The sequence below is a fragment of the Theropithecus gelada genome, chromosome 15 (assembly GCF_003255815.1).
Source record: "Theropithecus gelada isolate Dixy chromosome 15, Tgel_1.0, whole genome shotgun sequence".
Lineage (NCBI taxonomy): Eukaryota > Metazoa > Chordata > Mammalia > Primates > Cercopithecidae > Theropithecus > Theropithecus gelada.
The window spans coordinates 42,908,998-42,923,150 of NC_037683.1; the positions used below are offsets into that span (position 1 = coordinate 42,908,998).

Below are 14,153 nucleotides of genomic sequence, written 5' to 3' on the forward strand. Positions count from 1 at the left end.
ATTAGGAGCCTCCCATTTCTGCTGAGGCCACCTCCTGGCCTGGGCGGGCAGAGGGAGCACCCTGCTGGTCGGAGGATGCTCCCTGCAGGCTGTCATCCTCCCAGCGGCCGGCCGGCCGGCCTGGAACCGCCCCGCCCACGGCCGAGGTTTCGGTTTCCCGTGGGAGCCCCGCCCCGTGCCCCGGGGAGCCGGAGGTGGCGGAGATGAATGGCGGGCGCGGCGGCCAGCAGCCGGACCTCTGGGGGGTCGGAGCTTGTCGAGGGATGCGGCTGGCGCTGCCCGGAGCATGGCGACCGCATAGCTGAGCTCTTCTGTCGCCGCTGCCACCGCTGTGTGTGCGCGCTTTGCCCGGTGCTGGGCGCGCACCGTGGCCACCCGGTGGGCCTGGCGCTGGAGGCGGCGGTGCACGTGCAGGTGGGGACGGTGTGGACGGGGTTCGCCGCGCGGGAGTTGGGGGAGCCAGTCCAGGCATAACGGCCGAGGAGGGGAGGTACCTGACCGTGGCCAGTGGCGGGTTACAACCTGGAAACCAAAGGTGCCCCAGAGGGCGTCTAAGCGGTCGACCGAAAGTTCAGAGGGGGAGACTGAGACCCAAGGAAGGGCAAAGGCGAGCCAAAGCCATCAGTTGAGCTTCAGAAAAGGTGGGTTTAGGAGTGAGAGGTTGGGAGCCCAGGCTGGTACCCAGATGTCCTTGACTGTGTCCACCATGGTCGATCCACCACACTGCCATTGGGCTGGAAGATAGTCTGCCTTCCAGTTAACAGAGGTGCAAACTCTCCCTCTTAATCAACAGTCCTATGTAGCTAAGAAAGCCACACAGACATCTCGGGTTTACTCAATCTGCAATCAATAGAAAGGGCCTGTGAACCTTGAGTTGAGGACGGCTGATTGCCCTTGGAGCAGCCTCAGCTGTCACTACCTACCTCCTCTCCCCTCCCCGGCCACACAGACACTCCCATTCCTACTCGTGGCAGCCTTGGGTGAGCCATTATTATTACGGCTTTTTTATAGGCCACAAGAGGAAGGCTCTGGAGGCAGGGTCAGGCCTTGAACCCAGGACTCCATTAGCCAGATGCCCCCAGTAGAGCCATTGTCACCATAGAACCTCACCCAGGTATAATCCTAACAGTGCCCAGGGACTTTGGGCTCTTGCTCCAGCTTTCCAGCTGACTTGTTCTGTGGCTCCTCTCAAATCCTTCTCTCTCTCTGGGTTTCATGAAGCCTGGGCACGGTAGGCCCTCCTGTCTGACAGATGTTGATCCTACCACTTCCCTCTCTAAGAAGTCTTCTGTGATGAACTCGGCCTCATCTTGAGCTTTTCCCCGGTACTGCATGACTCCAGACGACCACATGGTGACAACCTTGGAACTCCAAGGTGAAAAGGGGATCATGGGGGACAATCCAGTGGAGTCGTGGGCTCAAGACCTGTCCCTGCCACCAGACCCTTCCTTTTTTTAACGTATGTAATTATAATAATGGCTGCTTGAAAAACCTATTCAGAACTAACAAGGCTGCTTTCCACAGATCTGGCTGAAGAGTCTCACCCATCCATTTGTCCATTCCCCTACCCACTACCTACTGTCAACTTGAAGTAATAAGATTTAGAAAATATGATTAAGTACAGAGTTTATCCAAGCCTAAAGCCTGAGGATGGCCAACTGGGACCATAGATTCAAATTTCCGAGACTATCCACTCTGATTAGCAGCAGTTACATATAAGTTTTTAAGGAAAAAAGAAGAGGCAGTTCCTAAATTCTTTACCAAGAATTTACATTAAAATGACATAAGCAGTCGGGCACAGTGGCTCATGCCTGTAATCCCAGCACTTTGGGAGGCTGAGGCAGGAGGATCACATGAGGCCAGGAGTTCGAGACCAGCCTGGCCAACATGGTGAAACCTCATCTCTACTAAAAAATATGAAAATCAGCCAGGTGTGGTGGTACACGTCTGTAATCCCAGCTACTCAGGAGGCTGAGGCATAAGAATTGTTTGAACCCGGGAGATGGAGGTTGCAATGAGCCGAGATCATGCCACTGCACTCCAGCCTGGGTGACAGAGTGAGACTCTGTCATAAATAAATAAATAGAAAAAGAGAATGTCTATGGCAGAACAACACCAAACCTATTCCACTGGTGAGTCAACAAAAACATCATGAAGAAAATCCCAAGCCGCCTTTAAAATCCAGGAATTGGCTTCTAAAACTTTTTCTACAACCTTCTTTGTTGTAGCCAGGAAATAATTCAGGATTTAGTCCAAATTGTAGGAAAATAATAAAAACTCGAAAACAATGGCCAGGGCTGGAATCTAATAACAGGAATAACAGGTGTGCAGCACTAACAGGTGTGCTAAGATTTTCTTCTGAAACGTAATTTTTCTCTCTCTAGTTCCCTGTTTTTAGCAAAAATGAGTCTTGATAGGACAAATTTACTTGCAAATTAAGTTTTAGTAGTATACTTGGCCTGGTAATTTGCATTATTGGAACTTTCATAAGGAATTTTGGATTTCACTTTTTTTTTTTTTTTTTTGACACAGGGTCTCACTCTGTCACCCAGACTAGAGTGCAATGGCATGATCTTGGCTCACTGCAACCTCCACCTCCCAGGCTCAAGCGATCCTCCTACCTCGGCCTCCCAAGTAGCTGGGACTATAGGCATGCACCACCACACCTGGCTAATTTTTTTTGTACTTGTACTTTTTTTTTTGTAGAGATGGGGTTTCACCATGTTGTCCAGGTTGGTCTAGAATTCCTGGGCTCAAGTGATCCTCCTGCCTCAGTCTCCCAAAGTGCTGGGATTATAGGCATGAGCCACTATGCCTGGCCTGGATTCGACTTTTAAAAGCCTCACAGCTAAAAAGCCAAACCAAGGATTTACCATCAGACTATGCCTGTGATACCCACACACATTGGGCGAATTCTACTCTTTTCAAGGTTCCAAAATATCTTGAGGTTTCTAGACCTGTCAGAAAGTGACATTCTTTACTTACCACAAGGTTGGGAACCTTGTAAGGGAACTGTGTAGACAAGGTACCAAGCCAGTCCAGTCTTTCCAAGAGTCTTCTTTTTTTTTTTTTTTTTTTGAGACAGGGTCTCACTCTGTTGCCCAGGCTGGAGTGCAGTGGTGCAATTTTGGCTCACTGCAGCCTCTGCCTCCCAGGTTCAAGTGTTTCTCCCACTTCAGCTTCCTGAGTAGCTGGGACTACAGGTGTGAACCACCACTCCTGGCTAATTTTTGTATTTGTTGGTAGAGATATGGCTTCACCATGTTGGCCAGGGTGGTCTTGAATAACCCAACGTCAAGTGAACTGCCCACCTCAGTCTCCCAAAATGCTGGGCCCCCTTTTATTGTATTTTATTTTATTCTTGTTAACATTTTTTAATAGAGGCAGAGTCTCACTATGTTCCCCAGGCTGGTCTCAAACTTCTGGACTCAAGCGATCCACCTACCTCAGCCTCCCAAAGTTCTGGGATTACAGGCCTGAGCCACCAAGCCTGGCCACCAAGGGTCTTTTTATGGCTCTGTAAAGTCAACTTCAGTTCCTCAAAGCAGTCTGGTCATATATGAAGACATACCATTTCAGTAAAAGCCTTGGTAAAATTACCAGAGTCTCCAATGTGGCCTGTTATGAAAGAAAACATATTCTTATTGAACTTATGCAAATAACTATATTGTCATAAAATTACAATAGCCACGTGCGGTGGCTCACGCCTGTAATCCTAGCACTTTGGGAGGCTGTGGTGGGCAGATCAGTTGAGGTCAGGAGTTGGAGATCATCAGCCTGGCCAATGTGGTGAAACCCCGTCTTTACTAAAAATATAAAAATTATGCCGGGTGCAGTGGCTCACGCCTGTAATCCCAGCACTTTGGGAGGCCAAGGTGGGGGGAGCACGAGGTCAGGAGTTTGAGACCAGTATGACCAATATGATGAAACCCTATCTCTACTAAGAATACAAAAATTAGCTGGGCATGGTGGTGGGCACCTGTAATCCCAGCTACTCGGGAGGCTGAAGCAGGAGAATTGCTTGAACCCAGGAGGCAGAGATTGCAGTGAGCCAAGATTGCACCACTGCACTCCAGCCTGGGCAACAGAGCGAGACTCTGCCTCAAAAAGAAAAAAAGAAAACTTAGCTAAGCGTGGTGGCATGTACCTGTAATCCCAGCTACTTGGGAGGCTGAGGCAAGAGAATTGCTTGAACCTGGGAGGCAGAGGCTGCAGTGAGCCGAGATTGTGCCACTGCACTCCAGCCTGGGTGACAGAGCAAGACTCTGTCTCAAAAAATAATAATAATAATAATAATTTTAAAAATGAAAATAAAAAATAAAATACTCACAAATAGTTTGCAAATTTTGGAGAAATCAGATAAAGAGAAAGACAAATATTTCAATTTTGCTTACAAAAGTATACTTTATCCAGTTGCTGTGACAAAAGAAAAAATTTTCTTTACTGAAAAACAATATAAAAAGAATCAGCAATGTTTCAAATATTTTAAATCATAAAAATCACTTTTATCCTCTTATCAGTTTAGTCCCATGTAAATAATTCTTGCTGTATTTGATGTTGGGTTATCAGTCTTCATGAATGCCTCAAGTTTTTATTAGAGTTCTGGAAGTTTTTAGTTAGTCCAGTGGTATGATCTCTGAAGTTACCAGAAACCTGTATTCAAGAGTACTTGTCAGGATTTTTTTCAAAAATATCCTTAAAGAAGAAGCAAATTTTGGACTGTAGCTGATTATAAATGACTTTTTTTAAAAAGAAAGTAAAATAAAAATTGTCTATGGATGATAAAAGGCTTAGAATAGCCACGGTCAAAGATGAAATTGACTAGGATATTTGGTTATTTGTGTGGCATTCAACAGTTTATCATAATAATTATGATAATGATATACTGATAACATATACCAAGACATATCAGACTTTTAGGAATCTCATACAATTTTGGAACACATTAGTAATACACTTTTATAAATATAACTCAAAGAAACAGCATTTCGGCCGGGCGCGGTGGCTCAAGCCTGTAATCCTAGCACTTTGGGAGGCCGAGACAGGCGGATCACGAGGTCAGGAGATCGAGACCATCCTGGCTAACACGGTGAAACCCCGTCTCTACTAAAAAGTACAAAAAACTAGCCAGGCGAGGTGGCGAGCGCCTGTAGTCCCAGCTACGCGGGAGGCTGAGCCAGGAGAATGGCGTAAACCCGGGAGGCGGAGCTTGCAGTGAGCAGAGATCCGGCCACTGCACTCCAGCCTGGGTGACAGAGCGAGACTCCGTCTCAAAAAAAAAAAAAAAAAAAAAAAAAAAAAAACAACAGCATTTCTTATTTGACAATATTTCCCATATGACTTTGACATCCCAAATAAGCCTAATGTGTCTCTTTTGGACTTCCAGGGGTTCTGGTTACGCCCAAGTTAGCTTGGGTCAAAAAGACTTAATTTTTGAATTTAAAATTTAATTTTGGAAAGTATCTCAAATATTAAAGGTTTAAAACACTTGATATAAAAATAAGAAAGGTTTAAAATACATGATCAAAATAGAATCACAGGTCACTACAAAATAATGGTAATTGATTTAGCCAAAATGATAATTCAAAGATTTCAAAAAGCAAAAATCACTCTGATAGAGGAGATTCAGTTCTCAATCAAGAGACCTACAAAAGACAGCAGGGGACAAACTCTCCCCTGTTACCTTTTCTTTGCCATCTATGCAAAAGCAAATACATCTTTCACTGTCTCTTATTAATACTACATTACATTTTTATTCAAAGGAGAAAAACAAGTTTTACTTTTAGGCCAGGCACAGTGGTTCATGCCTATAATCCCAGCCCTTTGGGAGGCCAAGGCAGGCAGATCACTTGAGCTCGGGAGTTCAAGACCAGCCTGAGCAACATGGTGAAACCCTGTCTCTACAAAAGATACAAAAATTAGTTGGGTGTGGTGGCATGTGCCTATAGTCCCAGCTACCTGGGGGGTTGAGGCAGGAGGATTGCTTGAGCCTGGGAGGTCGAGGCTGCAGTGAGCCAAGATTGCACCACTGAACTTCATCTTGGGTGACAAAGTGAGACCCTGCCTCAAAAAAAAGAAAAAAAGGCCGGGCGCGGTGGTTCAAGCCTGTAATCCCAGCACTTTGGGAGGCCGAGACGGGCAGATCACGAGGTCAGGAGATCGAGACCATCCTGGCTAACACGGTGAAACCCCATCTCTACTAAAAAATACAAAAAAAAAAAAAACTAGCCGGGCGAAGTGGCGGGCGCCTATAGTCCCAGCTACTCAGGAGGCTGAGGCAGGAGAATGGCGTAAACCCGGGAGGCGGAGCTTGCAGTGAGCTGAGATCCGGCCACTGCACTCCAGCCTGGGCGACAGAGCGAGACTCCGTCTAAAAAAAAAAAAAAAGAAAAAAGAAAAAAATTATGTATTAGTATATTATCAATTATCCAATCTCAGTCAGTTTTGACTACACAAGGTAAGATTTCCATAAACCTTCAATAATCTCTCACCATTTTCTATTAAAGAGCGGATCAATGCTCTGATAAAACCCAGTGGTTGTTCCAACACAGGAGCCCAGATTCTGGCCTTATATGAGTGTACTTTTGATATTAATACTTAAGTTTTAGAAAAACTTATTAAAAATTTCCTTCTTTTTTTTTTTTTTTTTTTTTTTTGAGATAGAGTTTCGCTGCTGTTGCCCAGGCTGGAGTGCAGTGGTATGAACTGTCTCACTGCCACTGCACTTTCATAAGGAATTTTGGGTTTCACCATGTTGGCCAGGCTGGTCTCAAACTCCTGACCTCAGGTGATCCACCTGCCTCGGCCTCCCAAAGTGGTGGGATTACAGCCATGAGCCACTGCACCAGCCATTTCCTTCTGATTTTTTTCTTTTTTTTGGAGATGGAGTCTTGCTCTGTCACTCAGGCTGGAGTGCAGTGGCATGATCTCTGCTCACTACAACCTCCACCTCCCAGATTCAAGTGATTCTCCTGCCTCAGTCTCCTGAGTAGCTGTGATTATAGGCGCGTGCCACCACACCTAGCTAATTTTTGTATTTTTAGTAGAGATGGGATTTATCCATGTTGGTCAGGCTGGTCTCAAACTCCTGACCTTGTGATGTCTGCCTCGGCCTCCCAAAGTTCTGGGCTTATAGGCATGAGCCACTGCACCCAGCCATTTCCTTCTTATTTTAACCAATTTGATCACATACAAAATGACTTTTACGAGATTAATCTTCCACAGACCTTCTAGAATTTGCTTAAATCTTCAGTTTTGTCCTATACTTCCTTTTTATTTTGGCATTCTATGTTAGGACAAAAATTTACTTCCCTTTTCCCGTTATCATTTTGACTACACAAAGTTCTCTCTCATGCAAAAGAAAAATTACTCTTTCAACAGTCTTTACCAAAAACACATCTGACTTTCTCTATACCCTCTGTAAATAGAATTGTTTCTTTTATATCAAGTAGTTTTAATCACATATATTAACTATAATTTTCACTCTTAGTAACCCAAATTTCCAGTGAAAAACCTAGGAAGTAAGTAATTTTTAGCTGTTTTCTACCAGCATTTGTAGATGAAAATAATTTCATAATTTCTAGAAAGATGGCTCCTAAATTTTTTTTGTTAACAGATTGAAATATATTTAGCTTTTCTATACCATATAAATGATTCAGACATTTTATGATGACCTATTACTTAATTTAACATAACGTGATATTAAGTTACTGAAAACAATTTTTGTTTGTTTGTTTGTTTGTTTTTGAGATGGAATTTCACTCTTGTTGCCCTGGTTGGAGTGCAATGGTGCGATCTTGGCTCACTGCAACCTCCGCCACCTGGGTTCAAGCGATTCTCTTGCCTCAACTTCCCGAGTAGCTGGGATTACAGGCATGCACCACCACGCCTGGCTAATTTTGTATTTGTAGTAGAGATGGGGTTTCTCCATGTTGGTCAGACTGGTTTCGAACTCCTGACTTCAGGTGATCTGCCCACCTTGGCCTCCCAAAGTGTTGGGATTACAGGCGTTAGCCACCGTGCCCAGCCTGAAAACAATTTTTAAAACTATGAAATGTTCATTTATAAACTTTTATCCCATTTACATTTATTTTATTTTTTCATTCTTAACTATTTTGCCTGAATAGTTCATTAAACAAAGCTAGCCACCATCAATTTATTTCTTTGCTAATCATTTCTGTAGCCTGTGAATGTCATCCTCCCAAGCAGCTGGGACTTGAGGCATTCTCCACCATGCCCAGCCAGGTTTTTTGTTTTGTTTTGTTTTGTTTGTTGATTTTTGGTAGAGATGGGGTCTTGCTATGTTGCCCAGGCTGGTCTCAAACTCCTGGACTTAAGTGATCCTCCCACCTCAGCCTCCTGAGTAGCTGGGATTACAGATGCAAGCCACCATGCTCAGCTCTTGAATCTCATTATGTAAGGTTGACACTGTGAATACTTATTTTGAGTCCACATACCCAGTTTCCTATCCATTCACCCATTATTCATTCATCCATCCATCATTCACCAAACATCTATTCAGCATACATTTTGGGCCATGAGTCAAGGAATAGATCAGATCCTTCCCTGACCTGGAAGAGTTCCCTGGCTGGTTGGGGGAAAAGCTGGCTCACTGCAGCCCCCTGGGCTCAGGTGACCCACCCCTGACCTCATCCTCCCAAGTAGCTAGGACCACAGGTGCATGCCACCACGCCCAGCTAATTTTATTTATTTATTTATTTATTTATTTATTTGCAGTAGAGGCAGAGTCTCACTGTGTTGCCCAGGCTGGTCTCAAACTCCTTGGGCTCAAGTGATCCTCCTACCTCAGCCTCCCAAAGTGTTGGGATTACGGACATGAGCCATCATGACTGACCAGCCCCTGATAATTCTGTTCAATTCAGCAAACACTTCTATGTCACCCCCTGGTCCCTGTGGGGAGTGGGAATGAAGCAAGCCTGCCCTCAAGAAGCTCCCAGTCAATGGGGCGGCCAGATCTGGGCCCAGCAGCTGAGTGTAAGGCCAGCTGTAAGAAAGGCTAAGATGGAGATGAGATCACACCCTTAGGGAAGGGGAGTGCAGAACAGACTTTGGGGAAAACAGCAATTTCCAAAAGCAGAGATATGGAAGATGGGAAGAGCAGGAAGCATGAACCCCACTGACCTCTCATGTAGTCCAGGGCCAGAGGGTCACAGACTCCCTGGAATGTATGTTTCATGAGGGCAGCACCTGGAACAGGGCCCAGCACATAATAGGTGCTCAGTTAATACTCAATAAGTAGATGCTCTTTCCCAGACCCCAAGCTGTTTGCCTTAAAGTCCTATTTGAAAGACTGGGAAAGCAAGTCACAAGCAAGACTTGTCCTAGATAAAGTAAAGTGTGAGGAGGGGGTGCAAATCAAGATTTGGGGCATACCTGATGCGGACCTCCAAGGATCAGAGAGGTCCTAGTCCCAGCTCATCCACTAACTTGCCACATGACTTTGGGCAAGTCACCTCACCTTCAGATGCCTCCATTGGAAAAGAATACAAGGGTGAGAGGAGGTGACCCCTGCGGGGGGCCTGTTATTTGGAAAGTGACAGTATTATGACTTTTTTCCTAACTCCCTCCTGTACAGAAACTCAGCCAAGAATGTTTAAAGCAGCTGGCAATCAAGAAGCAGCAGCACGTTGACAACATAACCCAGATAGAAGATGCCACCGAGAAGCTCAAGGCAAGTGGACATTTCTTCCTCATTCCCATGGAAAGACCCACATTTCCCCCCAGACACAAGGCACCCCCAGTACGGAGCCAGTGAAAAATAAAAACCAACTGCAAAGGGGCAGATCGGGTTTGGTGGGGCCTGGAGCTTCTATAATTCAGGGTTCTTTAGAAAAAGAACACAAAATTACAGACAAAATTAGGTGCAAGATCATGATCGGGCCCTGCAAGTGAGGGTCCCTAAGCTCCGGTTTCCTTTGCTTTGTGGCAAATCTCTGGCTCCTTAGTGTCATCTGCCACTCTCTTGAAGTAACTAGCCCATTATCCCAAATTGCCTTAAACAAAGCAAAACACAGCTTAAGGAATATGCACGTATCTCTTTAATTCCACTGCCATGCTGAAAGAAAGCAAGTAGGGTGTAGATCTGTTCCACAAATAGGTACTTTCTTCACTCTCCTTTCATAATGATGTTTGGATTCTCTGTGGATTTTGAATGGAAAGTTGAGACTGACGTTATTCTAAGTAACCATTTTGACCGTGACAAAGTTGTGTTTTTAGGCCTCAGGGGCTGGTCCCTTCCCCTTGCATCCTCTGTTGCTCCCTCCTCGCAGTGAGGGCTGGGGTGGGAGGCCCTCCTGGGGCCTGTCCCACTGAGAGCTGGAAGAACCCCTGCTCTGCACTTTGGGAGGCCGAGGCTGGAGGATCACTTGAGCCCAGGAGTTCGAGACCAGCCTAGGCAAGATAATGAGACCCCCATCTCTACTGAAAATAAAATAGCCAGGCATGGTGGTGCACGCCTGCAGTCCCAGCTGTTTGAGAGGCTGAGGTGGGAAGATCACTTGAGCCCTGAAGCTTGAGGCAATAGTGACCTAGGATCACGTCACTGCACTCCAGCCTGAGCAACAGAGAAAGATCCTATCAAAAAAAAAGGAACCCCTGACTGATTCACGCAAGAGGAGGAGTGGCTCTGACCATGGGAGAAGCTGGTACCCAGTTTCTCCTGTGACCAGGCCAGGCCACAGAATTGGCTCCCACATTTACCTAAAACCCATTCTCTGTTAGGTGTCTTCATGACAGTTTGCCGGTACCCTGAGGACATTTGTGGTTCACACCTGTGGCCCCAGCTTAATCATTAATAGTGTCCCTCATGTCTTCACGAGCAGAACTCTGGGCTTGGAGATAAACAGTACCAAAGGATTTAGAAAGTGAAAGCTGTCACGTTGGAGGGGCTGTGGGCAGGCCTGAAGATCAGGCTCCTTGTCTGCAAATGCCTGAGCAGATATGGTTTGAGGGCCCCCAAGAAAAGAATTAGGACCCATGTGGAGGGTCTAAGGTTTCCCTGGGCCACACTGGAAGAATTGTCTTGGGCCACACGTAAAATACACTAACATTAACGATAGCTGATGAGCTAAAAAAAAAAAAAAAAAAAATCCCCAGAAAACTCATGATATTTTCAGAGAGTTTACAAATTTGTTCCCACATTCAGAGCTGTCCAAGCTTGGCCTGAGGGATGGCATGGGGTAGGTTTCAGCTTAATCTAAGGAATGGTTCTCTTTCTCTTGACCCTTTCCCCCAACTAACTTTTTAACTTTTTATAGATTTAGAGGAAGTTGCGAAAATAGTAGAGTTTTGTGTACCTTGACCTAGTTTTCCCCAAGGGTTACTTGTTACATAACTATAGCACACTGTCCAAATAAAAAAATGGATGGTATGTGTGTATAGTTTTACATCAACTTATCACATGTATAGATTTGCATAACTACCGCTGCAATCAAAATGCAGGCTATTCCATCACAGCCAAGTTCTACCTTCTTCTAGGCCAAGCAAGGTGGCTCACGCCTATAATCCCAGCACTTTGGGAGGCTGAGGCAGGCAGATCATTTGAGGTCAGGAGTTCAAGACCAGCCTGGCCAACATGATGAAACCCCATCTCCACTAAAAAAAAAATACAAAAAATAGCCAGGAATGGTGTTGCCTATAATCCAAGCTACTCAGAAGGCTGAGGTGGGAGGATCACTTGAACCCAGGAGGTGGAGATTGCAGTGAGCCAAGATCACGCCTCTGTACTCCAGCCTGGAAGACAGAGCAAGACTTCATCTAAAAAAAAAAAAAAAAAAAAAAAGATCTACCTTCTTCTACACCTTTATGGTCACTTCCCTACCCACTGTCTTCCCCCAAGGCAATCCCTAACCCCTGGCAGTTATTAATTTGATAATTGTGGCATTTGAAAATATCATAAAAAATGGAAAATGACTTTTTGAGGTATTTTTTACTCAGCAGAATGCCCTTGGGATCCACCCAAGTTGTTGTGACAACCACTAGTTCATTCCCATGTATTGCTGAGTAGTAATATTCCATTAATCAGGTAGTATGGATGTACCATAGAGGTTTTTTTTTTAACCATTTACATATTGTAGGCCGTCTGGTACAGTCTAGGGCTATTACAAGTAAAGCTTCTTTAAACAGTTGTGTCCAGGTTTCTGTGTGGACGTAAGTTTTCATTTCTCTGTGTTAGATGCCCAGGAGTGCTGTTGCTGGGTCATATGGCACTTGCCTGTTTTTTTTTTTAAGAAACTGCCAAATGCTTTTCTAGAGTAGTTGTGCCATTTTACATTCCCATCAGCAATGCATGAAAGAGTGTTTTTCTGCATCTTTGACAACATTTGGTATTGTCACAAGTTTTTATCTTAACCTGCATAACCTGTGTGTAGTGATACCTTATCATGGTCTTAATTTGCATTCCCCTGGTGGTTAGTGATGTTGAGTATCTATTCATTGCTTGTTTGCCATCTCTACAAAAAATTAAAAAATCATCCAGGTGTAGTGGCACATGCCTGTAGTCCCAGCTACTCAGGAGGCTGAGGTGGGAGGATCACTTGAGCCCAGTAGGTTGAAGTTGCAGTGAGCTATGACCATGCCACTACACACCAGCCTGGGTGACAGAGCAAGACCCTGGAAGAGGAAAGGAAGAAAAGAAAAAGAGTTTGTTGGGATTTTGATAGGAATTATGTTAAACCTGTTTATCAATTTGGGGAGAATTGACATTTTTACTATGTTTTCTTCCAATCCATGAACATAGTATATCTTTCCATTTATTTAGATCTTTGTTTTCTTTCATCACCATTTTATAATTTTCAGCATACAAATTCTGCATGTTTTGTTAGACTTATACCTAAGTGGCCTTCATAAGGTAGTAATAAAAATGGAATTAGTAGTCAGCATTTTAAACCTGAGACATATTTGTATAAAAATTTATATTTAGGAAATTAGAAAGGTATTGCCACCCTATGCTTGCACTGTCATGTGGGGGCAGATGGAGCTGAGCAATGGTTACTCCCATGGCATGGGATCTCCCAGCTCCACCCTGCCCACTTCCTTCAGTGTTAACAACGTGGCTCTTGTGAACATTTATATTTCAATTCCTGATAAATAAACAGATTTTTAAAAATTCATCCATAATCCTGCATCCTGCCACTTCAGGCCAACCGTTATTCACATTTTGAGATTTTTTTCCTGTATATGCATATGTTTTTAATGTAGCTTGAATCATATTGTACATACAATTATAATATATCCCCAATCTGGAGGTGAGGCATGGTGGTTCATTGTCTTGTGTGGTTTGTCACATGTATTATCATTTTGTCTCTAGTAGGTATTTGCCATAGATGTCCAATACACCATGGATTGTGAGTGTGCCCCTTCAGAGCACTGTGACATGAGCATCTTCAGGGGATGCTATGAGTTTCAGTAGCTCCAGACTCATTTTCATATTATTTTTCAGTTTTGAGTTTCCATGAATTTGGACTACAGCCCTGCTTAATGCAAACCTGTTGTTTTATTTGTTTTGCTGGTGATTTTCTTTTCACCTGTGACCCTGGATGGATGACTAGATTCCTTTTCTTTTCCTTGGGCCAGTGGGTGGAGTTTTTCTGTTGCCTAGTTGATGGATGGAGCAGCTCTTTGTGGATCTGACTTGATGCAGGTCACTCATTTCCACTCTTAGCTGGAATGTGGCCAGGTACCCTGTGCTCCCCCTGGATGGCCAGGCCCCACTGTGGTGTGGCTTTCATCTGCATGCATGCACCTCTGGCTCCACTCCTTCCAGGTCGCTTAGCTTCAGCTCCTGCCAGGTCACTCACACTGTGTTTCCTTTTTGGTTTTGGCACCAGTGAATTTCCTTTGTTTGTTTGTTTGTTTTATTTTGTTTTTGTTTGTTTTTTGAGATGGAGTCTCGAACTGTCGCCAAGGCTGGAGCATGGTGGCATGATCTCAGCTCACTGCAACCTCCGCCTTTTGGGTTCAAGCGATTATCCTGCCTCAGCCTCCTGAATTGCTGGGACTGCCGGTGCCCACCACCATGCCTGGCTAATTTTTGCATTTTTAGTAGAGATGGGGTTTCACTATGTTGGCCAGGCTGGTCTCGAACTCCTGACATCAAGTGATCTGCCCACCTTGGCCTCCCAAAATGCTGTGTT

At 44.6% G+C, this 14,153-nt stretch overlaps 1 protein-coding gene across 2 annotated transcripts in view; it reads left to right on the forward strand.

Moving 5' to 3' along the window:
* TRIM14 (tripartite motif containing 14) overlaps positions 1-14,153 on the forward strand; it is a 35,591-nt gene continuing 21,438 nt past the window's right edge. For both annotated transcript variants that reach the window (XM_025359047.1, XM_025359046.1), the window contains exons 1-2: positions 1-414; positions 9,596-9,691. In XM_025359047.1, coding sequence (XP_025214832.1) covers positions 208-414; positions 9,596-9,691 — 303 coding nt within the window. In that variant the 5' untranslated portion in view covers positions 1-207. The remainder of the gene's footprint in view (positions 415-9,595; positions 9,692-14,153) is intronic.